Consider the following 27958-nt stretch of genomic DNA (forward strand, 5'->3'; position numbering starts at 1 on the left):
CCAAATTTTTATTTATTTATTATTTGATTTATATCCCGCCCCTCCTCCCAGCACGAGCCCAGGGTGGCAAACAAGAGCTCCAAAAACACATCAAAACATCACAAAAAACAGACCTCAAAATACACAAAAACAAAACAACTTTAAAAACATTTTTTTAAAAAGCTTTTGTTTGTTTTATTAAATTTGTTAAGTCTCTTTTCTTCACAAAAGTGAACTCAAAGCAACTTACAATCAATAAAAAAGTTAAAACAAGTATAAAAACTTAAACAAAACAAAAAGTTAAAAACACATAAATATAACGGTGGTGGAACAACCCACACCCTAAAAGAGGCCACAACTTCAGGAGCCCTTTAAAAGCCCTCCAAAATTAGGAGCTAATGTCTGGATGAAGATAATTATTTTTGCCTGGTGCCTAAATTTTATGCAATTTATTTGTCGCCCATCTGGCTGGAGACCTAGCCACTCTGAGCGATGTACAAAGTAAAGGTATATAAACATCACAACATCAAAAAACAAGCAATAAAACTAAAACAACCAGGTAAAAGCTACTAAGGTTCAGTAAGGCTTCTAGCCTGTATAGTCCAAAAGGTGCGTCATTTGTGAAACCGAAAGCGGCACCTCCTCTCAGCATCCAGCGTCCATTCATGATAATAGCAAGGAAGTTATTTATATCCCTGGGTGGTAAGGAGAACTTCGCATAGATTAGAATCCAAGATTTAAATCCATGTTTTGTTTTATTTTTTACCACAGCTATAACTAGGCATCAGTGTGTAGCTCACTCAAAACAAAACGTAACAAGAAAAAGAGAGGCATTTGTGTTCTTTAACTGGGGCCTTATTTTGTTTAGTTTTAAAAATATACCCAGCAATGCAAATTCTAGCAGAAATGCATTACCACAATATGTAGAGGGGGATGACTGAGAAAATGGCTTTATATAACAACAACAACAACAACAACATCATCATGTTGCCCTTCTACCCAAAATAGCCCGAGGCGGCAAACATAAACAAAACAATTTAACAAGGAAAAAAATACTAAAACATAGTTAAAAACATTCCAGAACAGTTAAAACAATGAAGACAATGATGGCACCAGGCATGCCTCCCTGGGGAGAGCATTCCATACATAGGGGGCCACCACTGAGAAGGCCTGCTGTTGTGTTGCCACCCTCTGCACCTCACTTTCGGGGCACACAAAGAAGGGCTTCAGATACCAAGCACAGTCTGGGTTGGTTCACATGAGGACTACAGTTCCCATCATTCCTAGTTACTGGCCATGCTGGCTGGGGCTGGTGGGAGCTGGAAGGGTCAAAGGTTCCCCAGCCCTTTTGGGAATATTGAATATTTTTTCAGGATTTCAGTGGAATTCACCAATTTTTATGAAATTGTTTTAAAATATTGTGAACCACTTTGGTTTTACTTTAAAAAATGTGAAGGAGGTTTTAAATAATTAAATAGAAATAGATAATACATATCATAGCAGCAAGGCAGGATTCAAGCTCCACACAGTGCAGGGCATGCATAAGAAAGGCATTTATCCAGACCGTAGCTTTACTGCTGTAATTATTAACTTTTACGTTAATTATTTAAGTCTTTTTAAATGCAAAACTTAACATTTACCTCAGAAAAGCTTTTTTTGTGTGTGGGTGATGTGCAGTACACAGTGTTCACTGTAATCTTTTCTGATTTACCTTTACTCTTCTCCCTCCTCCTGTCTCTGCCCATCCTTTTTTATTTTGTGGCTTGGTCCTTTTCATGGCTGTCCCCAGTTGCAACTTGGACACTGTATGTCCTTCTCGCCTGCACTTCAGGCTCAATTTGCACATTAAAAAGGTGGCCTTGAAAAGGTGGCTACAAAAGCACTGAGAATAAACTTGTACAAAAGAAAATAAGAATTGGTTGGGATTAGCAAACAGTGTTGAGAGAGTTCTGTAGTAACAGCGAGGTGTGTTTGTTTTGTACTCTGCACACACTGTAGATATTCAGGGCTATGTCCACTGAAGGCCTAACTAGACGTGACACTATTCCCACTGGAATCAGCCCGCCTTCTGACCCCTATTATTATCAGTGGGAGGAAAACGAACAGCAAGTGTGGTAGGGGGCTGATTTCCATTGGGACTGCAGTGGGGGCAAACATCTTCAGTCCCCTCCCCCCATGGCACAGTCTCAATCCAGTTCACGCACACACCCTGCACTGGCAATTCGTGTTTTTGTTTTGTTTGTTAAATAAGCCGCACAAGGCCAAATGATGTAAAAAGCATCACATCTCATTTGAAGAGGAAAAGTGAGTAAATCATTAAGGCAGATTACATTAGGACACCCCAGAGCTCTTTTCTCATGTTTGTCCCATAACTGGCTAGCAAGCATTGGCTATTCCTGCCACCCAGTAGAAGAAACCTCCATAGTGCTATCATTCTAGAGAAGTAGATGCCTCTAGGGCAGAAGTACGAGGTGGATCAATGTCTACTCTGATAATGCTCTTGTAAAAACAAACTATCAGAAGAACAGGGATAAAATATTATTTAAAAGAAGAAGAGGCCAGCCTTTCCCACTTTCTTTCTTTTGCATGCTGATCAGGTAGCTTCATTGAAGTGGAAAGTGAACCGAGTGGTGAACTTCAGCATGGACCGTTTGAGATGTCACGTGCTTCCACTGAACAGGAGGAGGAAGCAGTGTCTGTAGCTGCAGTGGATGTGAAAGAGGGGGACGAGGGTAACATGCACAGCCTAACGGAAGATGCCAGTGAGGATGCAGACCTGTCTGTCCAGCAGGATGCTGAAATTGGAGGCAAGGAGGATGCAGTTAACGAATGGCAGGATATTAGTATGGTAATTATTTTTTTGTCATCTGTACTGGATGAATAACTAGGGAAGGGATATATTTCATGACCCAGAGAAGCCTGCATTCTTAAAAATACTTTGCTCAGTTTTTCCATATTTTTTTTTATTTGATTCGGAACCTTTTATCATTAATTGAAATGAGTGAATCTGAATAAAAAGGATGAATTTGAAGTTGGGAGGAGTAGGGATCATGCATGACGTTCCTGTGGCTAGAGATATTTATTTTTATTTTATTTATTACATCTATATCTTACCTTTCCTCCAAGGAGCACAAGGTGGCGTACAAACATGGTTCTCCCCCACTTGATTTTATCCTTGCAATAAATTGAAGTTGGTAGGAATAGGGCCCATGATGCCCCTGTGGCTGGAGATATGAAGATGCTTCCCCTTCTGATGACTGGTTTGCTGTTTGTATTTTTTCAGATTCTGCTTATGATTATGAGGACTAGAAATCTGCTTTAAAAAACACACACTAAAAACTATGTCTCAAAATACCATGCATATATAACTGATTATACGTCCATTTATAACTGAACTAACAATGTCTCCCCCTATATTTCTGTTCTAAAGTTTTTGGTAGAGTCTGTTTTGCTTTATTGAATACAGAATTTGGGCTTGCTTGGTGCAGAATGTTACTTTTCTGAGGGTTGCTAATAACCCAGAGCATAGGTTTCTGCTATAATTATACCTATTATGAATTTAAGTATAGACAGGTAACATACATCTGCAATTTTGGGCTTAACAAAACTTGGATCTTGCTTCATTTTTACAGGAGGAATTGGAAGTTTTGGAAACGAACCTTTCTGTTGAGCAAAACACACTTCAGGCACAGAAACAACTGCAGGAGCGTATTGCTGCCACAGTAACAGGACAGATGTTCTTAGAAAGTCAGGTAATGTATTCATAATCCCATCTTGTTTGTTCACAATAGCCGATAGATATCCCCATTTTGTCAAAGGGGAAAGTGACTTGGGCAAGGATATCCAGTCAAGTCTGCAGTGGGAGAATGTTTTGTGCTCCATTCTGCCTTCGTGGAGAGGTCATGTCTCCCCTTGAATACGCAAAGTACAGAATAGGGTTTCTCTGGCAGGGAGATGGAGAAATCTGGCAGTAGTTAACACTGTGATAACCCATCTCCCAACTTCCAAAAGGTGTCAAACTGTCTCCCTGATGGAAGTGACTTTCTTGTGATTGGCTGGACACAGCCACCTGTCAATCAAGTCCCACCTGGGTCAAAAACTTTTTAAAAGATTACTGTTGCCAAACAGTCCTTTGTCCCTCAAAGTCCCTCAGCTGACCACCTATGTTGGTCCACAAGAGGACACCAGAACCCTGTTGGTAAGTAGCTGTAATGGGATAGATATACTTGAGCTAAAAGGTTCTTTTTTATTTTCTTGAAGCAACATTTTGCCTCTTCCATTTGTCTTCCTTTCTTTCTTACTTTTAACAAACTTAATAAAATTTGCCTGTTGGTGTCTTGAGTGCATTTGTCCCAAACTCCCAGTGTTTTTCCAGCTTCCCACATACCTAGTCACTTGGTTAATGCTGCGTGTGTATATAAGTTGAGGTTTGGCAGGAAAAAAGCAAATGAAAAGAAAAGGATTGTTTTAAAGAGATGGTTTGTATGAGCCGACAGAGCTTCATTTGATGCTTACTATTTCATTTATCAGGTGATAGCTTGCACATGTGAATGAGCCATTAAACACACAATAGGTGCTGTTATTGCCTGATCCTGCCTCAGATGCAGTGCTTTTCAATGGAATTGGTTCACACATTCATTGGCAAGTCATCAAGTGGGTGGATAAACCAGCCCCGAGTAAGGTTACAAAGGGGAGTGTTGAATTGTTTCCCCATTCTCTACAGGAACTTCTGCGCCTCTTTGGCATTCCATACATTGAGGCCCCTATGGAGGCAGAGGCTCAGTGTGCTATCTTGGACCTCACCGATCAGACCTCTGGGACAATCACAGACGACAGTGATATTTGGTTATTCGGAGCACGACATGCGTATAAAAACTTCTTCAGTCAGAAAAAGTATGTGGAATATTATCAGTATGTGGACTTCCAGAATCAACTAGGTAAGGTCAAAAACTTTGTTTTTGGAGAAGTTTTGGATCTCTAATTTCCAAATATGTAATCTCATTATCTGTTGTGCTGCAGCCAACTCAGAAGGGACAGGAAGGGGGGAGGCATGAGTTTCAGGCACCTCCGCAGCCAGAAGAAGCAGAGTTGGGGATTGTTGTGTCTGAGCAGGATCGTGCGGGAGGGGGCAGCCTGCTCTCCAGCCAGTTCCCACGAGTAACGCCCTTTCCGAGGAGCCGAGCGCACCGCCCCCAGTTGATGCAGAGGACTTGTGGGGGGAAGCTTCAGAGTCAGTGCCAGTTCCTCCTTTACCAAGCAGTTCCCAGGAGGATTCCAGTGTGGCACCGCCCCCTGACCTCGAGCCCGTTGCTCGGGAGCAGGTGTCTTCAGATGAGCTGTTGGATGCGCGTCCCCTGTCTCCTTGTTCCTGTTGCCGCGAGAAACGGACAGGGCAAAGACAGGAGTTACGAAGGAGTCAGAGATTACGTTCGAAAACATTTCCTATATAAGCCTGCCGCTCCCAGTTGGGGGGTCGTTGAGTCAACTTCCTTCACACGCTGCAGAGCATGTCTAGAGTATAGTTAGGGACTCTAGTGAGTTAGCGTAGGGTTTCCTATGAAGCACAATGCCTTTGATGTATCCATTACTCTAATAAAACGAGATTTACTTGCACACACACTCCAGCCTCATTCTTTCGGCTCTGGACGGGATATTATCACTGCATTTTTATTATTATAATATTATATGTATCAACAAAGTTTTGCTACAATTCCAGTTTCGCAATCAAGAGTAGGTAACTCAAAATACATTTCTTTGGAATCTCTCAGTTGTTGTTTTTCCCTTTCCTGGAGGACCATAGACTTGGAGGCTTAACATGCAGTTCTGCGCAAGCTTACCTGGGAATAAGTACTACTGAATTGGGGGTGGGTGGGATTTACTTCTGAGTACCATGCACAGGTTTGTTACAATTAATGAACAATTGCTTTGTAAATTCCACTGCCTAGAGATGTTCTTGATCTGTGTGGTGGCTGTTGGCTTCTGGGTTAACACTCTAGGTTTTCTGAGATACGTTCGAGGACTGATGTTTTGCTTCCAAAATTGAGAATGAAATGTCTATTTAGAATTGCAAAAGTTAGAAACAACTGAGATGGCAACATTTTGTCAGAATACCCTTAAACCCTGTCAGACTTTTTGGACTAAAAGCCAGTTTACCCACCAGTCTTTGTTTTGGGCCTTTATGGCACTTTGGATGGATGGATGGATAAATAAAGTAGCACTTGCTCCCTATGGATAGGGTAAAATAATTACTGTTACCTGTCCTGAGTGAGGCAGCCTAAGTAAGGCCTGGCACCAACATCGGCATCCTTTAAGGCACCAGATTACCGTTGGAAGGAATATGTTTATCATGCTTATTTCTATATTAAAAAAATAAATTTTGGGGAGGGGGTGTATTGTTAAACTTGATAGTAGTCTTTAACTGTAACTCACGAGTCATTTTGTATTGGTTGAATTAAATCAATTGTTAGCAGTAGTCTGTGAATCTGTGCATCTCTACATCTCCTTTTTTAGTGGATATGTGTGAACACATGAAGATGATTCATGCTCTTCCAGCCAATGGTTCTTTGGGCTCTCTGCTGATTTCCCTGATGGGTAGCAATCTCAAACGCTGTTGCCCAAGATCGTTCTGCTACCTGTGTGTTGAGAAGGTTGTGGACTGAACTTTGTATTGCATACAAAGTACGCACTCTTCCGCTGAGCTGTTGCCCTTTTTTATTGACCAAGCTAATGTCTATTTTTATTATTTTAATTTTAGTATGAACATACAAACTCTATCATATACGGCTTGCTTATTCTTTCCTTCAGGCTTGGATCGAAACAAGTTAATTAATTTAGCCTATCTACTCGGCAGTGATTATACAGACGGCATCCCTAATGTTGGCTGTGTAACAGCAATGGAGATCTTGAATGAATTTCCTGGACGAGGAATGGAACCACTCTTAAAACTTGTGTAGGTAATTTTTTTCGGTCTTCTGGTCTAAAGCATTATGAGCCAGGATATCTGACTTCTGCAAACACAGAAATAATAGCATAACGCAAAAACTGTAATGAAGCTGGTATTTTTCTTCTAATTACTGAGATTCTCAGCTTTTTTCCAGGAATGGCCATATTCTTCTGTCATGACAAACCGTGGTTTCTGGCTCCTTCTGGTTTACTATGAATGAGAGTGTGTGCCGTGGAAGCTGCCCAGTTGCTCCTGCTTTGCTTCTCCCTTGGTGCAAGCAAGAGAAATAAAACAGGAAGCTGTAGTTAAGCTTGACTTTGTTATGGCTGAACATGAAATCATGGTTTGTTGCTCCTTAACAATCCATGATCTGAAAATCAACACCAAATTATTATTGTTATCTTTATTTATACCCCGCCCTTTTTCCAAGTGGAACTCAGGGCGGCGTACAACAAACATAAATACATATAATTAAAACATTCAAAAATTCTACATTAAAATAAGATTAAACCATTAGCAAGATTAAAACATTTAACATCCACTTAAAATAAATAAAACAAATTAAAATAGTGCAATTAAGCAGTAGACAATGCAGCAACCTCTCAACGAACTGTCCTAACCACCTTTTATTCTAAAAGCCTGTTGGAATAACAAACCCTCTTTCCCAGTGAGACAAATTGAAGACCTCACTTCCACATTATAAAATCCAGAGAAAGGACTCGTGTATGGGCTGTACTGCATGTCCACTAAGAATTTTTCATTGTCATAGTTCCCATGCTTGAAGAGACAAGGTGTTTTTCAAACTGAAGTGTGCCTTGACTCTTTGACAGTGAACTGTTGCACCAAAACCAACAAATGATGCTTTAGTTACACATATAGTTCTTCTGTGTTCCAGCAGACTTCTTTGAATCATGCTCCACCACTTTAGTCACTGTAAATGTGTGATAGGCTTGGTAATGAGGAATAGCAGATGCTGCAAGTGGTGCAGTATGAATTAATCTCAGCTCAGTATTCTTCTTAATCTGTATAATATGTCATATGGGTTGGGATGTGTTTTCTTACTCTTATTTCCGTGAGTCACCAGTCCTGAAACCACTGGACTGGCTGCCAGTGAGCTACCAAGCCCAATTCAAGGTGTTAGCATTAGCATATAAAGCCCTAAATGGCTTAGGACCCGTGTACCTAAAAGAGCACTTTCCCCAGTATCAACTATCTCGGATGCTATGATTGGCAGGTGGGGTCTTGCTGGTGGTACTGCCACCAATGGCTGCCCAGTTGGTGTTGATCCGTGATAGGGCCTTTTCAGTGGTGGCTCCCTGTTTGTGGAATCCCCTCCTTAATGAGGTGCATGAATCTCCCTTGTTATTGACTTTCAGGAGGAAATTAAAAACATTCCTATTTACCCAGGCATTTGATGCCTGAAAGAGACTGTTCCTAGCATGCATTCATTCATTCATTCATTGGCGATCACTCGTGGCCGAGTAAGATTGTCTTCCAAGATAAGGTCTTTAACGGTGGAGGCCAATTCTGGATCCACACAGCTTCCCACAGTGAGGACATAGGTTTCCAGATGGAAGATGGTCACAATGAGCATTTGCTTGACATGCCTTCCGCTTAGCTCGTTTGTCCCTTTTGCCCTGTACTAGCAAACCAGAGATTATTGGATGGAAAAGTGTTTTTATCTGTAACTGTTTTTAGATTGTTTGTTAAAATTTTGTGTTGATAAGCACCTATATTGTTTTTGTGTGTGTGTGTGTGTGAGATATTTAACTATGTATTTTTATTTTTTCAGGGAATGGTGGGCCGAGGCTCAGAAGAATAGGAAAACACGTCCCAATCCATATGATACTAAAGTGAAGAAGAAATTGCGGCAATTGCAGCTTGCACCTGGTTTCCCAAATCCTGCAATAGCAGAAGCCTATCTGCATCCTGTGGTGGATGAGTCAAATGGATCCTTTATTTGGGGAAGGCCTGATGTAGAGCAGATCAGAGAATATCCTTTTTGCTCCGTTTCTCTTGCTTTTGATAAGCTAGTTATAAAAAAGTTACACAATTTTATCATTTTGCAACTATACTTGTATAAGTTATAATTATAAGGTATAATTATACAAACATTTGTGAATTATGCAACAATGGTGTATTGTCTTGTTCCCCTCTTTGCATGAAAGGGCACAGTCCATATCGCTGCTAAAATAATTCTGTGGTATGTGGGGGATAGAATCTCTCTCTAAATACAAGCAGTATCCAAAATCAGTTTATTTATGAGCTGTTTCATGTGTGTTTCCTGATACACAGACTTTCTGCAGTAGGTGTCACTAAAGTGAGGAAGTCTGGTTTATTAGAAATAGTATTTGGCTTGTATCTATTGGAAAACAGCAGTAACTAATGACATGCCTCGTGCAAGAAAAGAACTGTGGGAAGTGCTACAATACTTGTATAAAAGTAACAGAAAAGGGCTTCAGAATATCTCAAATGTGCATAAGATTTCCTAATGTTTAATAAATGTTAGGGTGTTTTCTGTTTTTAAGTGTTTATTACGCTGCTAAAAATAACTATTATTTGTAGACTTCTGAAACAGACTACAAGTCATGCTTTTCTTAGATATGTCTGCTGTTTTCAGCAACTTTAATTCCAGTTTGGATTTTCATTCAGTTTCTTTTTTCTGGTGATGATCCTTGACTAGAAACACATTTTGCCAGAGTCATTTTGGTTGGACTAAGTTAAAAACGGATGAAGTCCTGTTACCTATCATCAAACAGCTGAATGCTCAGCAGGTATTACTAACACAAAAAAATGAAGTTTCTGCATCCAGACCTGTTTTGCTGCTACACCACGAGGCTCTGGACACATATGAACCTGATAAGCCTTGCCTGGGCAGAACAAGTAGAACAGATGTATATTCCCCCAGTAGGTATAAAATTAAATCATCATGTATAAATATGTCATGGCGAAATTCACTGTAAGTAAAGTATTATAAGAGAGCAGATGAATTAAAATTCCATGCCTAAATGAATCAAGCCAGACACAAAATATAATCAACAGTGAGAGCTCAGCTGACTTATAATGCAACTGTTCATCATATTCGTAAGAAATGAATAGTGTGCTATTTATAAAATGTATGTCCCACCTCTCTCTTGGACATAATTTCAGCAGGTTTTGTATCAGGGATGGAGAACCTGTTGTTGCACCCCAACTCCCATAATTCTGTAACCACTGGCCATGCTGACTAGGGCTGATGGGAACTGGAGGCCAACAACATTCCTGTTCTATGTCAGTAGCCAACCTTGTTTGGCACCTGTGTGTGCTGGTGCAACACAGGTGTGGCCCCGTGTCTTGGTGTACCTTTGTCTTTACTGAGCCAGGGAACAGGCAGCAGGATTGGCTTTTATGCCACCACCAGATCTATGAACCCTCATTCTCCAGTTCATAAGTACCACAAACTTCTCCTGCCTTTGCCATAGGTTGAACACCCCTTAGATTAAGAATATGTGATGTAATTGTTCTACTCAGGTTGGATTCATTGGGTTTGTGTTTGATGGGTAGATTTTTGAGTTACAGCACCACAGGTGTTGCTGTCAAACAGCTTTCTTTGCTATTAAGGATGATTTGGGAACTGAAGGGCCAGCACTGATCTCGTATACATCTGTAAAATATTGCGTACAAACATAGGTTATTTAATGGGCCTGGGTTAGTTAGTTAGTTATATTTATATATATATATATATATATATTTATATATATATATATCCTGCCCTTCCTCCCAGCAGGAGCCCAGGGTGGCAAACAGAAACGCTAAAAACACTTTAAAACATCATAAAAGCAGACCTTAAAATACATTAAAACAAAACGTTAAAAACATTTTTTTAAAAAGCGTTACAAACATCTTTTAAAAAAGGGTTAAAAGCATATTATTAAAAAAAACACATATTAACAAGCACTTCTAACGCAGACTGGGTAATGAATCTTTTAGCTGTCTCAGCCAGTTTATTACCTTGTAAGAAAATATGTGGGTTCAGGTTTGCAGCTGAAAGTCACACAGGTTTCAAATAACTTCAGTTGTAAGTGGTTCTGAGCTGAAGACAGGGAAGACAGATATAAAGGGATTAGCATTTGGTTTGTGTTCAGACCTCTTAACTTCTAAGCCCAGGAGCTGGCAAGATCTGTTCTCCCACAGGTGGCTGGGAAATTTGCCAGGATTTATGAGGCTTTTCTTCTTTTTCAGCATGCTAGAAATTATTTTCAGACCATAACTGGCCTCTTGGCAGCACATAAATTTGTGAGCAAACACTTTCATAGCAGATGCTCTTGAGTGCTCATTCAGATGGCATGTTCCATGTCTCCCAGAATAAGACCAGCTACTTTTTTCAGAGGACTCCTCTTTGTTTAGTGATAGATGCTAGCCATGTAGAATGGCGGGTCATCCACTGGCTGTATAACGCTCATAATCCCTGCACTTAGAGCTGCCTAGAAGTATCATGAGAGACTATTAAGCATCCAATACATCTGCCTCGTGTAGTAGCTGGGTAGAAATTGTATGAGGCCCCACAGATACAGAGAATCTGAATTTCATGCAAATATTATATGCAAATTCACAAATTAACCGCTGTCTTTATTGCATGATTTATTGGTCGTGTGGCCATTGATTCTGAGCAAGCTCCTTGTTCTGGTATATTCCTACATATAAAATCAGCCTTGATAGTTGCTATTTAGCCATTGGATATCTTTGACTATTATAGCCTTCTTCAACTTGTTGCCCTCCAGATGTTTTGAATTACGACTCTCATTATCCCTGACCATTGGCCATCCAGCCTGGGGCTAATGGGAGTTGTAATCCAAAACATCTGGCGGGCAGTTGAGGAAGGCTGGATTACTAACACGCTTAACGTCTTTCAAAACAGACCATCCAGCCCCAATCCCATAAAAAGCACAAGTCACCCAATGCAGTATTTCAAAGTTACAATATGAACAAAAAAACAAGCCTCATACTAATCAGTTACTCACCAAAGATTATTCTGAAAACACAGATCATTCACCACCCTACTAAAAATTTGCAGTGCTATTCTCTGGTAAGCCTTTTAGAAAGGGAGTTTCACAACTATGGGGGGAAAAGGAAATGTACTACCTTCAAGTCAATCCTGACTTATGGGCGACCGTATGAATAGGGTTTTCATGGTAAGCAGCATTCAGAGGCGGTTTACCATTGCCTTCCTCTGAGGCTGAGAGGCAGTGACTGGCCCAGTGAGCTTCATGGCTGTGTGGGGATTCGAACCTTGGTCTCCCAGGTCGTAACCCAACACCTCAAGCACTACGCCACACTGGCTCATTTTCACAACTAAGATGCTGCTAACTAAAAGGTCCTGACCAGGGATCTAGGAAATTGCCTCGTACTGAGTCGGACCACTGGCCCTTCTAGCTCAGCATTGTCTACACTCACTGGCAGCAGCTCTCCAGGCTTTCAGGCAGGGTTCTTTCCCATCCCTACTTGGAGCTGCTAGGGATTGACCGTGAGACTTTCTGCATGTAAAGCAGATGCTCTGCCACAGAACTGCAGCCCTTTTCTGAGTCAAGTGAATCTTATTGCTTCCTGGGTAGCATCTTACAGGCCCTTCCTGTACATCTTAGTAGGCGGTGGGCCTCGTGTGGAGTGACAGGCCTAGGTCAAATAGACTTCTTATCACTCCCTCCAATAGTGAACTCAGAGCCAGTGTGTCTTTTCCTATTGAGACGATGCTGTAATTGCCTAACATCTCTTGTGGGGGTGCTCTTTTTCCCCCTCTGTAGACTCAGCTACGTATCGACTCATTCTTCAGATCAGCACAACAAGAGAAGCAAGCCATAAAGAGTCAAAGGCTCCGCAGGGCTGTGACTTGCATGAGGAGGAAAGAGAAGGAAGAAGAGGAAAGTGAAGTCCTGGGGTCCACTACCATCATTGAGCAAGAATTTAAGCAGAGTCAAGGGAAGGATCCTGGTCAAGGTGCACAGCGAGAAGTGGCTGGAGCCCAGAGCCGACGGGGCAAGAGGAAAAAGCATCCACCCCCCAAAGAGCAGAGTTTTTTGGGGGGAGGCTTCATAGGGGAGGTTCAGCTCTCAGAAGCATCCAGTGAGTCGTCGGCTGAAGAGTTGGAGAATGAGCCCTCCAAAAGGTGCAGGAGAGGGAAAAATGTGACAGCGCTTGAAACTGACACAGCAAGTCTTGACACCAACCTGAGGGTTAAGCCCACCTGGGACAAAGCAGAGAATAGCAGCTCCAGTGCCGAAGAAGAATTGCCTCTGGTGACGGCCAGACCTATATTTGAGGGCAAGAAAGCAAGGAGCAAGTCTTCAAGGGGAAGAAGTAGGAAATAGTGCTAGCTAGCAACATACATGGGATTCTAAAAGAAATGGTCTTCTGTATAGCACAATGAAATTAGGAAAAGATTGCTCTCCCTCCCCTCCTCAGCTCTCACCTATGTTATCTTATTTTTGTATATATTAGCATTGTTTAGATAAGGGCATTTTTTTTTAGCAATTATGACCTGGAATTTTTAAACTTCTTTAAATGTGTATGAAATGTCTTCCCCAGAAAACATCCACTAGAATAAATATGAATGCCTCCCTTGAAGTTTCTAAAGGTGATCTGTAATATGTGTATGTTTTTCATAATGAAAATGGCATCATTTGTAATGTTGCCAACCTGTCACTCAGTTTCACACTTCATGAAATGTGATCAGTAGCATACTATACAGGGGTTCTGCATTCTGCCAGAAGAAAATATTTTGGGCAGCTTCAGTTCCTCATACTTTGGTGCTTGCCTGTGTTAAAAAAAACATTTTAAGTATGGCATTCATTGCAAAACTATATCTGATGGGTAAAGTGGGGGAATTGATCATTCTTCTGGAAGCTACAGAATAGCTAATAATATCATGCCAGCATAACTAATGTTGGGATATAAATGTAACAAATAAATAGATCAACAAATTAAAAATGAGAACTGGTTTTGCATAGTAGCTAAAAGTTTTGAGCTAAGAGAAAATCCTCAGTTTGAATCTTGCCTCTGCCATGAACTCACTAAGCAAGCTAGTCTGACGCATTCTACCCATCAGTATATATAGCAGAGATGAAGGAGCCTGGACCACAGGACAGTAAAAAGACAGTGAGATTTAGGAAATAAAGGCAAGAGAGAAAAGGAACGACACCACTAATTACCTCTTCCAGAGAAGGGTGATTCCCAAGGTTCCATGCAAGCAACCTAGGGTCTTTAGTTACAAAATAGAAAAGTTATCTGGTATTGCACAGTGGGGAGGAGAGCCTGGGAGTCCAGAGTCTGTGAGTTCAAATCCCCGCACGTGTCTCCTGGGTGTCAAGGGCCAGCTAAAGATCACCCCACAGCGAGTGGCTCAGGGGTTATGTGCCCTGCCACCTGTGCAGCTGTGGGCAAGCTGCAGAGTCCCAAGGAGCCCAGTTGCCCCCCAGCTGGCAGTTGTGACAAGGAAGGGGCTGGCTTGTGCAGCTGTGGTGAGCAGGCCCTAGCCAGCTGGGGAGGACTAGCCTCACAGGGAGGCAATGGTAAACCCCCTCTGAATACCGCTTACTATGAAATCTCTATTCATAGCCATAACTCTGGATCGACTTGAAGGCAGTCCATTTCCATTTTCATCCTGAGGAGAGCCTGTGAGGCTTGTGTTCATCTAAGCTTCTTGACTAAAGTACACAAAGTAGTAAACACTGAGAAGAGGCAAGGAGAGAAGGGAGGCAAGTGGAAGGGATCTAGCTAAGGCTGGAGAGGTCTGCTCCCCTGGGATCCCTCTGGGTTGAGCAGGCTTTGAAAGGAGTGTGCCTCCTGGAGAATCTAAAACTGAATATGGTGGTGTCCGAGGGACAACACCGTTCAAGAACAGGACTTGCTTCAAGAGAGGTGGTTCCTACACAAAGGATGATTGTTAAGAACAAAGTTGAACAGAAGGGACATTAAATGATACAGACAGAGTGAACAGCAGGCGTAATAATGCAGGTTCCAGTGCTGCACTCTGCTCAGGAGGTGTTCCTGAGCCAAATGGAACATTAGCAAGACGATCGAAGTATCTTACGTTGGAAGTTGCAAAGGTTGAATTCCCCACTTCCTCCATGTCAACCGCCATCACAATTATTGGCCCTCTTCCCCCAGCTAGCAGTTTATGCATTTAAAAAAAAACAAATTAAATGCAAAGACAATGTCATGTCTAGTATGACCCTGAGGGTGGCTTTCCAGTTCCTTGTGCTTGAGATCATTGTCCTGCTGAAAAGTGAATTTTCTCCCAAGCGTCAGTTTTTTACCATCCTGAAGCAGGTTCTCTTGCAGTATTTCTCTGTATTTTGCGCCATCCATTCAATTTGAACAAGATGCCCAGTCCCTGATGATAAGCATCCCCACAGCATGATGCTGCCACCACCATACTGCACTGCAGGGATGGTGTGTCTTGAGGCATGGGCAGTGTTAGGTTTGTGCCACACATAGCGCTTTGAGGTTTGGCCAAAAAGCTCTATTTTGGTCTCATTTGACCACAAAACCTTTTCCCACATCGCAGCTGGGGCACTCTCATGTTTTCTGGCCAACTCCAGACGTGCTTTCAGGTACTTTTTAAGTAATGGCTGCTTTCTTGCCACCATCCCATACAGGCCAGTGTTATACAGAGCTCTTGATATGATTGACTGGTGCACCATTACTCCACTCCCACCCTCTGAACTCTGTAGCTCCTTCAAAGTGATTGTTGGCCTCTCTGTGGCTTCTCTCACAAGTCTCCTTGTTCCAGCGCTAGGTTTTGAGGGACGGCCTTTTCTTGGCAGTGCCTGCGTGGTGTGATGCAGCTTCCGCTTCCTGATTATGGATTCAACTATGCTCACTGGGATATCCAAACTCTTGGATATTATTTTGTACCCTTTTCCTAATCTATGCATTTGTATTACATTACTTCTCACTACTGTAGAATGCTCTTTGGTCTTCATTTTCCTTCAGATCCACAGCCTGACCAATGATCCTTCAACAGTGGGGGGTTTTATCCTGACAATGTGACAGCAACTTTAATGGTTCACAGGTGGAGGCCAATGGTAAGGTAACTGTGTCCTCCATAGGGCAATTTCTTTCATCTGTGTACACTGGGAGCTTCCACAGCACAGGGGTTGAATACTTATGCAAGCAACATGTTTCAGGTTTTTTTATGTTTCTTACAAACATGCAGAGCTTGGAAGTAATTCATTACAAGTAAGCGAGTGGGTGGGCAAGCGAGTGGGCGGGCGAGCAAGCGAGTGGGTGAGGGGAGGGCGGAGGAGGGGAGGGCGGAGGAATGGGCTGGCAGCTCCCTCTGCGAAGGGCAGTGCTACTCCCTCACCATAATGAGGAGCCCTTCAGGGGGCCCTGTGAGCCACGGGGCCCTCAGCCAGGGCCCCACCTGACCGCCCTTTGGAGCCGGCCCTGCATACTGTGCTCACTTACAGCTTATATTTATGTTGCAAAATCACTGTAAATACACACATTTGAACTAGACTTTTCATCTGTCTGCCTGCATTCATTGTTTGGCATATAAATATCGTCAACCATGACCTTTTGGTTAACCAATAAACATACTACTATTTTGATTGCCTCATATTAACCCTTCTTCCCAACTGATCAGGAGTCAAAGGTTTTTACTGTTCTTTTAGCCTGAACCTCTTTTTTAAAAAAAGTTTATCACTTGCACACCCAGATCAATCAGAGTTTGCCTCATTTTAAGAATCAATATCTGAAACTGAGTGTTATGTTGACATTTTATATCTGGTTCAAAAAAAGTTTGTTTTTGTGTTTTTGGGGCAAGCAGATGTTATAAAACTCCTCTGTGGAACCCCGGAATGTGTGACTGAGAAGCAGTTTTAGGATGATCAATTTACTTTTTAGCAGGGCTAATTTTTTTGAGAATTTGACAAGGAGAAAAATAAATAGCTGAAGCTCTACTGCATCTGCACGTGTGCCAGGAAAAAAAATCGCTAACTAAATTGCTATTGGTCATTTATTTATTTATTACATTTATTTCCCGCTTTTCTGCCAAGAAATTCAAGATGGCATACACACTTCTCCCCCCCCATTTTATCCTCATAACAACCCTGTGAGGTAGGCACCTGTTAAAGGGTTAGGAGCTCTCTATGAAGGAGGGAGAGTTGGCAACCCTAAGAGTTCCATCACTGTTACCTAACACATTTACAGCCTGGCTACGAAACGGCAGTGCAGAAAATGAAAAGACATCAGTTTGTTATACAGCAAAACCATATTTCCTTTCAGTGAATAATCACCGTGCTAGATCTCTGAATCAAGTATTGTGTTCCGGTGACTCCCTCCTCTCCTCCCCCCTTGCTGATTTTTAACGCTTCCTTTTGTACATAATTGCTAAGGAGAATGGATTCGGCTCCCACGCCACTCTGAAGGCGGGAGAAAGCAGCGTAAAAACTCAATCATGCAACCGTCCCTTTTTATCAAATTCTTATAGAATAGAATAGTAGAGTAAGGCCATCAAGACCAATCCCCTGCTCAATGCAGGAATTCAAATCAAAGCATTCCCGACAGATGGCTGTTAAACAAACGCAGCTGAAAGCTGGCAGCGTACGTGGAGGGGAAAGCAGCAATTCATCTGACCGAATAGCTAAATCAGGATTTCTGGTAAAACCGTTCGGAGGGTTCTCGTACAATAATCACGTCAAGGGTTAACAGAGAAGTTCTAGAATGCATGATGGGAATTGTAGGCGCTGACGTCCCGAGGAGCGCAAGCCAATCACATGCTCTTCCGCTTTCTTCTTGTAATGGCAGCTTCCAGGAAGGTAACAGTAGTTTGCTATATTGCTACTCGTGGGTAGCGATTGAATGATTTAGTTCCGGAAGTATCGTATAATCACTTTATGTTTTAAAATACCCCTTTGTCCGTTTAGAGCAAAAGCTGATATATTTAGACCAAGTTGCTTTTAGGACAATTAACGACACGTGCCGTATGTTGCTGCACATGACTCTTAAACTCCTGATCGGAGGATTTTTTTAAACACACCCATATAATCTGACCTATCGTCTCAGTTTAGCATTTGATTGTTCTAACAAAGATTGAATTGGGTTTTTATACCTGAGTAAACTTAATTTTGTGTGTGTTTACTCCTTATTTTAGTAGGTGTTGTCCTGGATTATTGTTTCCAAGATCCCAGCGCAAACTATTCAAGGAAATATCCCAAATATATACACCTTCCCACCGGTAAGATACTGGTTGAGTGCAAAAATGGATGTCTGTGGGACTGCGGTTTTATCTAGGAGTGCCGTTTCGTTCTTTTTAGTGGGTTAGTTATGTTATTCTGCTGTAGTGGAATCTACAGTCCTGTGGTACCTTACAGGCTAATAGAGTTATTGCGGCATAAGTTTTCATGGACTAGAACACCCGATGAAGTGGACTTTGGTCCCTCAAAGGTTATGTCACAATACATTTGTTAGCGATTTGTTAGAGTGGTACAGGATTCCTGGTTAATTCACCTCTCATGTTAAGTAAAGGTTGAGGGATCCAAAAACATTACAGTCCAATCCTAACCACTTGGAAGTAAATCCTATTGAATTCAGTGGGGTTTACTTCTAAATAAGTAGGATTAGGACTGCGAAAAAGGCAAATAATTGGGTGTTAGAACAAATTAAACCAGAACTGCCACTAGAAGCTAAAATGATGAAACTGAGGTTATCATACTTTGGACACATCATGAGAAGACATGATTCTCTAGAAAATACGATAATGCTGGGAAAACCAGAAGGGAGTAGAAAAAGAGGAAGACCAAACAAGAGATGGATTGATTCCATAAAGGAAGACACAGACCTGAACTTACAAGATCTGAACAGTTTCGTTCATGAAAGATGCTCTTGGAGGTCACTGATTCATAGGCTCGCCATAAATCGTAATTGACTTGAAGGCACATCACAACAGGATTGAAGCCTTTGTTGCTTATTTCTTAGTGTTTGCCTTGTTACAAAAAAACCAAAACACTTCTCTGCTAATATATTATGCCTGCAAAAATATTTATTATCCTGGGGGCTGGTAAGGGAAGGATAGAGGGTTCTGTCCCTGTTGTAGTAGCATGCAGTATTTATATGTTGGGTGTGGAGGTAGTGGATTTCTTCCTCTAGCATAAGAAGCTACCTTATACTTTGTTCTCTCAAGGTCAGTATTGTCCAAACTGGGTGGCAGCTGCTTTCTAGGGTTTCAGACAGGGAATATTTCTCAGCCCTACCTATTGAAAGTGTGGATTGAAACTGGGACCTTCTGAGTTAAAAACATGTGCTCTGCCCCTCTTGGTTTTGCCGGGGGGGGGGGGAAATGGGGCACTCCATCTCTCCTGCGTCAGCCTGTTCAGTCTCCCTCCTCTGCTAGCCTGTGGCTGCCATCCTAGTGCTTAAACACAAGGCATGCTAATAGCTGAAGACTGCACACAGGGGGTGTGATTGATTCCCCTTATTTTAAAGGGGTGCTCCTTGTTGTGAAGCGCTGTGGTCTCCTGTAGTGTAAGGGCTATTGTTTATCTCATGCAGTATCTTCCTCAAATGCATTTAGTTTTGAAGGTTGGCCTTGACAATACAAGTCCTGTCCCTCTATTAAAACAGGGAGAAATGCTCCTTAGTTAGTAGACTGTATTTTGCCCATACTTTATAGTTCTACAACAATATGCCAATGATAATATATATTTCATTAAACACGAGACTGCAAGATTATCCAAACATGCACACAGACAAATTGGGGTATGTTTGACCAGAGCAGAGGAGTGAAAATTAAAAGGATAGAGTTTAATTTGTTGTGTTTTTAAAAAACTAAATATTATTAACAACTGAGCTATCATAGTTACCTTTAAAAAATGCAATGCCTATTTTGCTTCAGTTTACCTTTACACATATGCACACTCTATTTATTGGCAGTAGCAGTAATGTGTGACAAAAGATATAGATCTGTTAAAGAAAGGTGTGGCAGTTGTACAAGAAAGTCTTGGCATCTCCACCTTGTGGTGTTACGTGCTGCAGTGCACTCAGTCCAACAGCATCTGGGGACTCAAGGTTGGGGATAGCTGCTTTAATACACCACAAATAGGACCTGCAATACAGCGTTGCAGTGTGCAGTGCACTTATTCACTGTTTGTGTCAGTCTGCTGTGCCCTTTTCCGTAATACTCTATTCCATTCCAACCCCCAACCCCTGGTGGAGTATTGGCCTGACATTTTTATTACTGAACCAGAACATAGAAGAGATAGATATATGGACATGAGAGCCAGTGTGGCACAGTGGTTAGAGTGTTGGACCACGACCTGGGAGACCAGGGTTCGAATACCCACCCAGCTATGAAGCTCACTGGGTGACCTTGGGACAGTCACTGCCTCTCAGCCTCAGCGGAAGGCAATGGTAAACCCATTTGAATACCGCTTACCACAAAAACCCTATCTATAGGGTCGCCATAAGTCGGAATCGACTTGAAGGCAGTACATTCTACATTCATATATGGTCATGAAGAAACTTGTCAATAATTCTTGAAAAATGTAATGATAAATGGATGTTCTTTTAGTAAGCACGAATTTCTATAACATTAACTATTTATTTGGTTGCTGTGTATACTAAGAGTTTTATTCAAGTAAGTCCTACTCAGAATAGACTTATTACAATTAATGTCAGTCATGTCTGTTGACTTCAATGGGATTACTTTGAGTAGGACTTGCATTTAATACCACCCTAAAGCTTTTGCTGTTAGCACCAGTAATTTGGGATGCTATTTCTATTGAAACCAAGCAGGCATCTATAATTTTTATATTTCATCACCTACTGAAATCATTTTTGTTTCACCAAGTGTTTTTAGCAAATTAATTTGATTCAATGTTAGCCATTTGTTCTCTGTTTTATTATCTTTTAAAGGGGAAAGAGGGAAAAGAGGGGAAGGAAGATGACCGCCTGACTTCACTAAAAGGGGAGCTTATAAACAGTTTGAGTTGACCATGTGTTTAGATTAATACAAATATGGATTTGAGGACTGTTACATTAAATGTAAAGTGGCTGGGTTCTGCAGTAAAGAGAAATAGGTTGTATACATTGACCAAAACCTGCAACCCAAGATTTTAATGCTGCAGAAACTCATGGCACTAAGTTAACTGATAGACTCTTAAATAAATTCTTAGCAAAAGGGTCAAATAAAGTGAAGCAAGTAGCGCTGCTAATTAGGGACAACCTAGATTTCGAGCCTCTAAGTATTGCTGCTAGACCAGGAAGATTCCTTTTTGTAGAAGGGAAACTGTCTGGATTAGGATTAATCACACTTGCCACTTTTTATGCCTCCAATAGTCAACAATTAAAATTTTTATATGCTGTTCAATAAATTGTATAGGTTTCCAAAAACTAACATAATTATGGGAGAAGATACCAATATTAATTTACAAGGATTACCTGGATGAGGGACCATTACTAAAAGAAGTTTGCACTTTTAAACAATATACATAAAAGAGGACTAAGAGAAGCGTGGTCAGAATTGCATTCAGAAGATTTCAGTAATTCATTTTTCTCTATATGCATGGTTCTTTTCCACAATTGGATGCCATATTTCTATCTGAATCTATATGGCCTCAAGTCACGGATGTACAAACTGACAACATAAAAGTCCCAGACGACGCTGCTATCAGTCTAACAATGTAACAACAAATCTCTGCCAAGAGGAGTTATAATTGGAAGCTTAATCCAATTCCACTTGCTTCAAATCACAGCAGGGAGAAAATAAGAGAGGATCATACCAAATATTTTGCAGACAATGCAAGTGAGGAAATACCAGAGGAAATTAGATGGGAGGCAATGAAATCGGTAGTAAGGGGAATATGTATTAGTGAATAGTCTTGCAAAAGAAAGGTCAAAAAAAGCATTTAGAAGCTCTAGAAAAAGAATTGACCAAGTTAACACAGGAATATAAAAGAACAGGGTCTGCCAAAATAAGGAGAAATGGAACAAAAAAGAACAGAACTAAATTTGGCAGACATAGATGACACCATGGTTAATATGTTATATTTAAACAGTGGTATTATGAATTTGATGGGGAAAGTTCTAAATTATTAGCATACGGTGAAAAAAAGAAGACAATCCGGTGCGATCAGCTGGAGTTCGGAGTCTGATCGCCCCCGAGGATATCAGCTGTAGCGTGCTGCAGCTGATCTTCCCCTCCTCCGGCATGATCAGCTGTAGCGCAGGAGTCTGATTGCGCTGGAAGAGAAGATCAGCTGTAGCGTGGGAGTCTGATCGCCCCCGAGGAGAAGATCAGCTGTAGCGTGCTGCAGCTGATCTTCCTCTCCTCCGGCGTGATTAGCTGTAGCTCGGGAGTCTGATTGCTCCTGAGATCAGCTGTAGCACGCTACAGCTGATCTTCTCCTCCGCGCGATCATCTGTAGCGCGGGAGTCGGATCTCACCAGAGGGGAAGATCAGCTGATAAGCGGGGCCATACTGTACTCTTTCTTATTAAGCAAGGACATGCTTAGTTTTGAAAACGTACTGGGAGGATGATTTGAAAGTGAAAATGGAAAAGGAATACTGGAAAGCTATCTGGGACAATTTTCCATACTTAACAGTGTCCAGTTCAATAGGAAATGGCACTTAAAATTATACACAGATGGTATATGACTCCAGTCAAAATAGCACAAATCTCAGGCTCATCATCTTGGCTATGCTGGAGAGGCCATGGGGCTCTTGGCTCCTACAGCCACTTGTGGATAGTGAGAATGAACAGAAATTCTGGGATGTTGTGCAAAGAGAAATAAGTAAAATAACTAAACAAGCAGTGCAACTCACATTGGAACCAGCTTTATTAAACCTTTTTATTAATAAGAACTCTGATTTATTGTACAAAAAAATTAATAGGATTTATGTTGATAGCTGCTCGCTATTGCTCGATGCTGGAAACATCTAGATGGATTGTCATTGGCCCACTGCTACAGAAAATTATGGGAATTTGCCTTGTTGGAAAAACCGACACAAAATTGGAAATTGGCAACAGGTACTAAGAAAAAAGGCACCTTCACGAACCTTGGATGTCTTTATTGAATTTACATATAAAGAGGAAAATCAGCATCAAGTACCCAAACCCTTTACCAGAGTTTGGTTGGCTTGACAGACTTTTGGCTTTTGATCTTAAATCTTACGATAGCTCTCTTACAGAATCAGGTGGGGTCATCCAGGATTAGGGAGGAGGGATTGGGGAAATATTATGGCTGTTCTCTGTATTATTTGGAAATGAAAATAAAATAAAATCACAAGATAGGGTGGGCCCTAAAAAAAGAAAAGAAAATCATGTGGGAGGAGGAATAGAATATTATCCTGGAAGAAGATATGGCTGACTGGAATAGTGAACTGGGATACTCCATACTGCAACATTTGCTGCCCTGGGAGGAGGAGCGGGGTATAAATTTAATAAATAAAGATTTTGTTGCAAGTCCCACTGGTCTGTTTCGGATGGCTTGGAATGATCCTGTCAGCCACGAGCAATTCCTTGCTAACATCCCAAAAGGTCTGGGGTGCTACAGTATAAGAGCACTCAGTCTTTAGTAATACTCCAGTTGTATATATTGTGAAGTTGATCCAAGCTTCCTTCTCTCTTTACTTTTCCTCTCTCTTTGTGTTTTAGGTACACTTGAAATACAAGTTCCTCTCTGAATTTAGCCTTTTGTTCAGGATCATCTGATCAGCAACAATTGGGATCATGGCTGCCACAGGGAATGCTTTCCAGCTTGCCTTGGTGTTTTTCTTACTCCTGATCGGGTTGCCTGTTGTGGAAGCTTTGGATACAGGCGATGCGCTAGCCCTCCTGCTGGCTATGTTTCTCAGTTGCATTGGACTCTGTGCCTGCCTGGGCTTATACGCAAGAAAACGCAACGGAGAGCTGTGACTTAAGCAAAAGATGTCCTGGTTAAGCATAGCTACCTTGTTTGATGAGCTTCTGGATGTTTCCAGTACTGGAGTGCCACTCATCAAATCCTTATTGACATGCTCTGTTCAGGAGTAGGGTCTGTGCCTGACTGGAAAATCTTGGAGAATTGAGCCCCAAGCTTATAGGAAGACAATTATTTAATATTTCTTGGGATTAACATGCTGATTTAAGAGGGAAACTGCTTGTTTTGGTTGGATAGGGGGAAAAAACAGTATAAATTCACAAATACACAAGGTGCAATGGGGGATTCTTTGGGGGGGATGAAAGGCAGTCTGGATGGAGGTCAATGTGAAGAAACTCCAGACTATTTATAGTCTTGGAGAATATAACAAACCCTCCTAGTAGTTCATTTGGGGATTACTTTGATTAGCTTCCTGTGATTAAATTTATCTTTTTAACTCCCTCCCCCCAAATTAAACAAATGTTTGTGGTAAGGTCAAGCTACTGTGTATCCCCCCCTCCTCCAAAATCTTCCTGGTATAATTAATTTTTAAGAGCTGGATAATTTTCTCCTTAAGTGTTTGGCAAATGGTCTCTAATGGGTAAAATTATTGGGAGCATATCTTACACAAGCTTTGTTGAAATTGATACCTAGTATGGCTTTTTTCTGGTATGCTCCTTAATCTTAATTTCAATAGAGCATGCATGGGAATTCCTGATAGATCAGGCTCTTCAAAATAGTTGCAAGGGAAGATGCTTAACTGACCAAATGTTTTCTATGTATTTTTTATTTATTCTTGCTTTGCATTGTTTCCAGCATCACTCTTAGTATTTTATCAATATTAAATGGGGTGGGAATTCTCAGTATTTGAAAGGTATTAAATGAGGTGAAGGATCACTGATAACCACAGTGAATCAGTGCCACAGGGAATGCTTTCCAGCTTGCCTTGGTGTTTTTCTCACTCCTGATCGGGTTGCCTGTTGTGGAAGCTTTGGATACAGGCAATGCACTAGATTATTATCCTGGATCTTCCAGTGTAACTAAATCAATAAACTCCACAAGTTGTATGGTTTAAATGACAGCATGCAAGCCTCCTTTCTTTCTGCTTAATTCTTCAGTGTTTCAGGAGAAAGTCTGTCTAAACTTGTTCATGATCCCTACTGAAAACAACAAATTGCATTGCCATAGAAATGTTGGAATAGGCATACTTAGCCAGAACCTAGAGTACTATTTAGTGGTTAAGGTGTTGAACTACGACCTGGGAGACCAGGGTTTGAATCCCCCACACAGCCACGAAGCTCACTGGGTGACTTTGGGGCAGTCACTGCCTCTCAGCCCCAGAGGAAGGCAATGGTAAACCCCCGCTGAATACTTTTTACCATGAAAACCCTCTTTGTAGCGTTGCCGTAAGTCGGGATCGACTTGAAGGCAGTCCATTTCTCTTTTGATTCCTGTATTTTTATGTTCAAATACACACTCATGGAAGGAAGGGGGGGAGAATTCACATATGCACCAATTGCCCTATTCAATGTGGACATTTACATTTAAAAATAACGTAAATGGACGCCTTCAAGTTGATTCTGACTTATGGGCGACCCTACGAATAGGGTTTTCATGGTAAGCGGTATTCAGAGGGGGTTTACCAGTGCCTTCCAGCACCTTAACCACTACACCACACTGGCTCTAGAGTACTATTATTGCTTTGTATTGCTGGAAGAGTCTGAACATGGCAGAATATACTTTAGTCAGGAACAAGTAATGTGTTCTAGAGCATGGGTGGGGAACCTGTTGTCAGAGATTGCCCCCTGGGGTCCTTCTCTTCAGCAACCCAAGGGTTGCTTCCAAGATCAGTCCCAATTTCCCTGGGCCACTGCGTCCTGGGTAACTCTCACCTTCTCCAGGCCAAGTTACACCCAATACCAACCCTGGAAGGGGCTATACTGCCACCACCCCTTTACTAGCCCACACTCTGAGTAAGGGAAACTCAGAGCACTAACTAAGATCCTAAAGCAGACCTATTGTTCTTTCTCTCCCCCATCCCCACAAAGCTGTTCTGGGTTTCCCTCCAACCCTCCGGAGCAGATTTGGGGGGGTAGTGTGGGGTGTACAGGGAGGGAGGAGAGAATCCCATTATCCTAGTGCAAGTATTTAGTCCTCAACGGCAGAACAGGCGGAGGGTAACAATCTGTACGTTACAACGGCTGTGAAGGCAGATGAAGGCTGCAGTAGATAAAAGACTGCCAGTCATCATGGTATCTATGCCATTGGATCAAAGCCTTTTTGGGCCTGAGATTATAGTGCAGGAGAACATTTGACAATAGTGGGCCAGGAAATGTGCAGTTTGACACCCAATAAATAACAAGTTTGCTTGTTTTAGGGAATGCTTCTTCCTCCTTTGAGATGTCCACAGAAATCCTATTAAGCTCAAGGATACAGATTCTAGCTGTTAGCCACAATGAAGACTGGCTTTCAATAAAGTTAACATACGCTAAGACAAAATCATTACTTCATTAAATGGCAAGAGCTGTTCATTTGAAAGTTTTCTGACCAGATACATAGATATTATTCATATTATTCCAAAAGGTTTAAGTAACATGCTTTATAAAATGCATAATGATGCCTTTTCACAAAGGAAGCTATTTCAAATGCAGGCTTGCTGTGGAAGGTACTAAATGCTTAGTGAAGTCCAAGATTACATTAAATGTGTGATCACATAATACCTCTCAAACAAATATTAATGGCAGTCCCCCTCGTAACAACAACAAAAGCTTCAAACAACACACTTGTTAGCACATGGCACCTACCACCTAAGGCTGCAATCCAGTACATGTGTACTCAGAAGTAAGTTCCATTGGGTTCAATGGGACTTACTGCCAGGTAAGTGTGTATTGGATTGCAGCCTAAGCTAAGAGTGGCGAACATGTTGCCCTCCAAATGCTGCTCAGTTCCAACTCCCCTGCCTGGGGGGGAGCTGGGAGTCCAACAGTAGCTGGAGGCCTATAGATTATGCATTCCTGATTTATGTACTATTCAAAGACTGGCAACCAGAAACCTACCATCTTTAAGGGCATAAGCAATAGTCACTCTAGTTAAGGTTGAAAGCTGATGCTTAACAAGCAGATCCAGGTGAAAGGCCTTTGCTATTGTGCATTTATAACAACTATTGTGTAACAACTTCGGTCCTGTACTACCTGTCCTAGAAACCTCTTGAATGCTGGGTAGATCTCATTAGATAGCAGTAGAGCACTAGTTAGCATCTCTGTTGTTAAATGCATGTAGTCTCCACTACAGTTTTGTGTCCTACTCAGATGTTGCATTAGCACACTTTGTTTTTTATAGCAATTTTTTCCACCTGAAGAATCATTATGCTTCAGCCAGCAGAGATAAGGAGGGCAGGCGTACCCACTGGAAAATGGAAATGTGCCCATTGTTTTCTCAGAAAGTGAGTGGCAAAGACAAGCGTTGCTAAAGCAGAGCACCACCCCATTCACATTGCCTTCTATCTAAATGCACACCGGACATCATTGTCAGAAGATGTACTTGGGGCTCATTACCTCATGTCAGCCCTCAGGCTAAAATTCTGCCTTATATCTCTCTAATTTTGGTATATCAAAATTGATTTGTTTTATGGGAATGGACTAACTTGATAGGACATAGAAATAAAGAACTCAGCTGCTCCTACTGCACAGTAACTGGTAATTACAATGATTCACTCATAACAATAATTTGCAATATGTCTACACCGAAAGGACTTCAAAGGTCTGTAAGATCTGCTTAAGGTGAACAGATGCAACTGCCCATGCTAAAAATCTTAAATAGAAGGATTATTTCATAGTCTTTCAGTAGGGTTGCCAGGCGCAGGGCCTGAGAATGACTCTGTATCTTTAAGAGAAGAGAAAATTCAGCCAAGTGCAGTTTTCTTGCAACACTATACAGTAATGGAAAAACACAAGGTGAAATTCTCCCTTTCCCCTGCACAACTTTTAAAGATACAGAAGACCTCAAGACCTCTTGGTTGCCAGGCCTATTCAATAGTTCTACTCTTTATAATGCCCCATAGCTGAATAGAAATTCAGAAATGGGATAGAAAAGAAATTCCAGGGCTAAGCTGCAATGAACAAACTCTCCCTACGCCCTAGTTTTGACCATCTGTCAGTC

General features: G+C 41.6%; 2 protein-coding genes across 10 annotated transcripts in view; both read left to right on the forward strand.

The window, feature by feature from the left end:
• Positions 1 to 13891, forward strand: part of LOC133390185 (DNA excision repair protein ERCC-5 homolog) — a 30862-nt gene extending 16971 nt beyond the window's left edge. For all 7 annotated transcript variants that reach the window (XM_061638233.1, XM_061638234.1, XM_061638232.1 and 4 more), the window contains 7 exons: positions 2577 to 2827; positions 3612 to 3731; positions 4703 to 4916; positions 6784 to 6928; positions 8715 to 8915; positions 9612 to 9696; positions 12703 to 13891. In XM_061638233.1, the coding sequence (XP_061494217.1) occupies positions 2577 to 2827; positions 3612 to 3731; positions 4703 to 4916; positions 6784 to 6928; positions 8715 to 8915; positions 9612 to 9696; positions 12703 to 13266 (1580 nt within the window). In that variant the 3' untranslated portion in view covers positions 13267 to 13891. The remainder of the gene's footprint in view (positions 1 to 2576; positions 2828 to 3611; positions 3732 to 4702; positions 4917 to 6783; positions 6929 to 8714; positions 8916 to 9611; positions 9697 to 12702) is intronic.
• A 3973-nt stretch (positions 13892 to 17864) lies between these two features.
• Positions 17865 to 24876, forward strand: LOC133363280 (small integral membrane protein 30-like). Of its 3 annotated transcripts, none has more exons than XM_061582682.1 (3): positions 17865 to 17886; positions 18057 to 18140; positions 23557 to 24876. In XM_061582682.1, exon 3 carries the CDS (start codon positions 23632 to 23634, stop codon positions 23815 to 23817), a length of 186 nt encoding a protein of 61 aa, XP_061438666.1. In that variant the 5' UTR covers positions 17865 to 17886; positions 18057 to 18140; positions 23557 to 23631; the 3' UTR covers positions 23818 to 24876. The 3 variants fall into 3 exon arrangements, with proteins under 3 accessions (XP_061438666.1, XP_061438667.1, XP_061438665.1); XM_061582683.1 differs by lacking the exon at positions 17865 to 17886 and adding an exon at positions 22809 to 22929 and having other exon boundaries at positions 17893 to 18140; XM_061582681.1 differs by lacking the exon at positions 17865 to 17886 and having other exon boundaries at positions 17893 to 18140.
• The last annotated feature ends 3082 nt before the right edge of the window (positions 24877 to 27958 follow it).

The sequence above is a fragment of the Rhineura floridana genome, chromosome 8, assembly GCF_030035675.1.
Source record: "Rhineura floridana isolate rRhiFlo1 chromosome 8, rRhiFlo1.hap2, whole genome shotgun sequence".
NCBI classification, from domain to species: domain Eukaryota; kingdom Metazoa; phylum Chordata; class Lepidosauria; order Squamata; family Rhineuridae; genus Rhineura; species Rhineura floridana.

Excerpts from the sequence above, each read along its gene's own strand:
- LOC133363280 (XM_061582682.1), top strand. The coding sequence starts at position 23,632 with ATGGCTGCCACAGGGAATGCTTTCCAGCTTGCCTTGGTGTTTTTCTTA.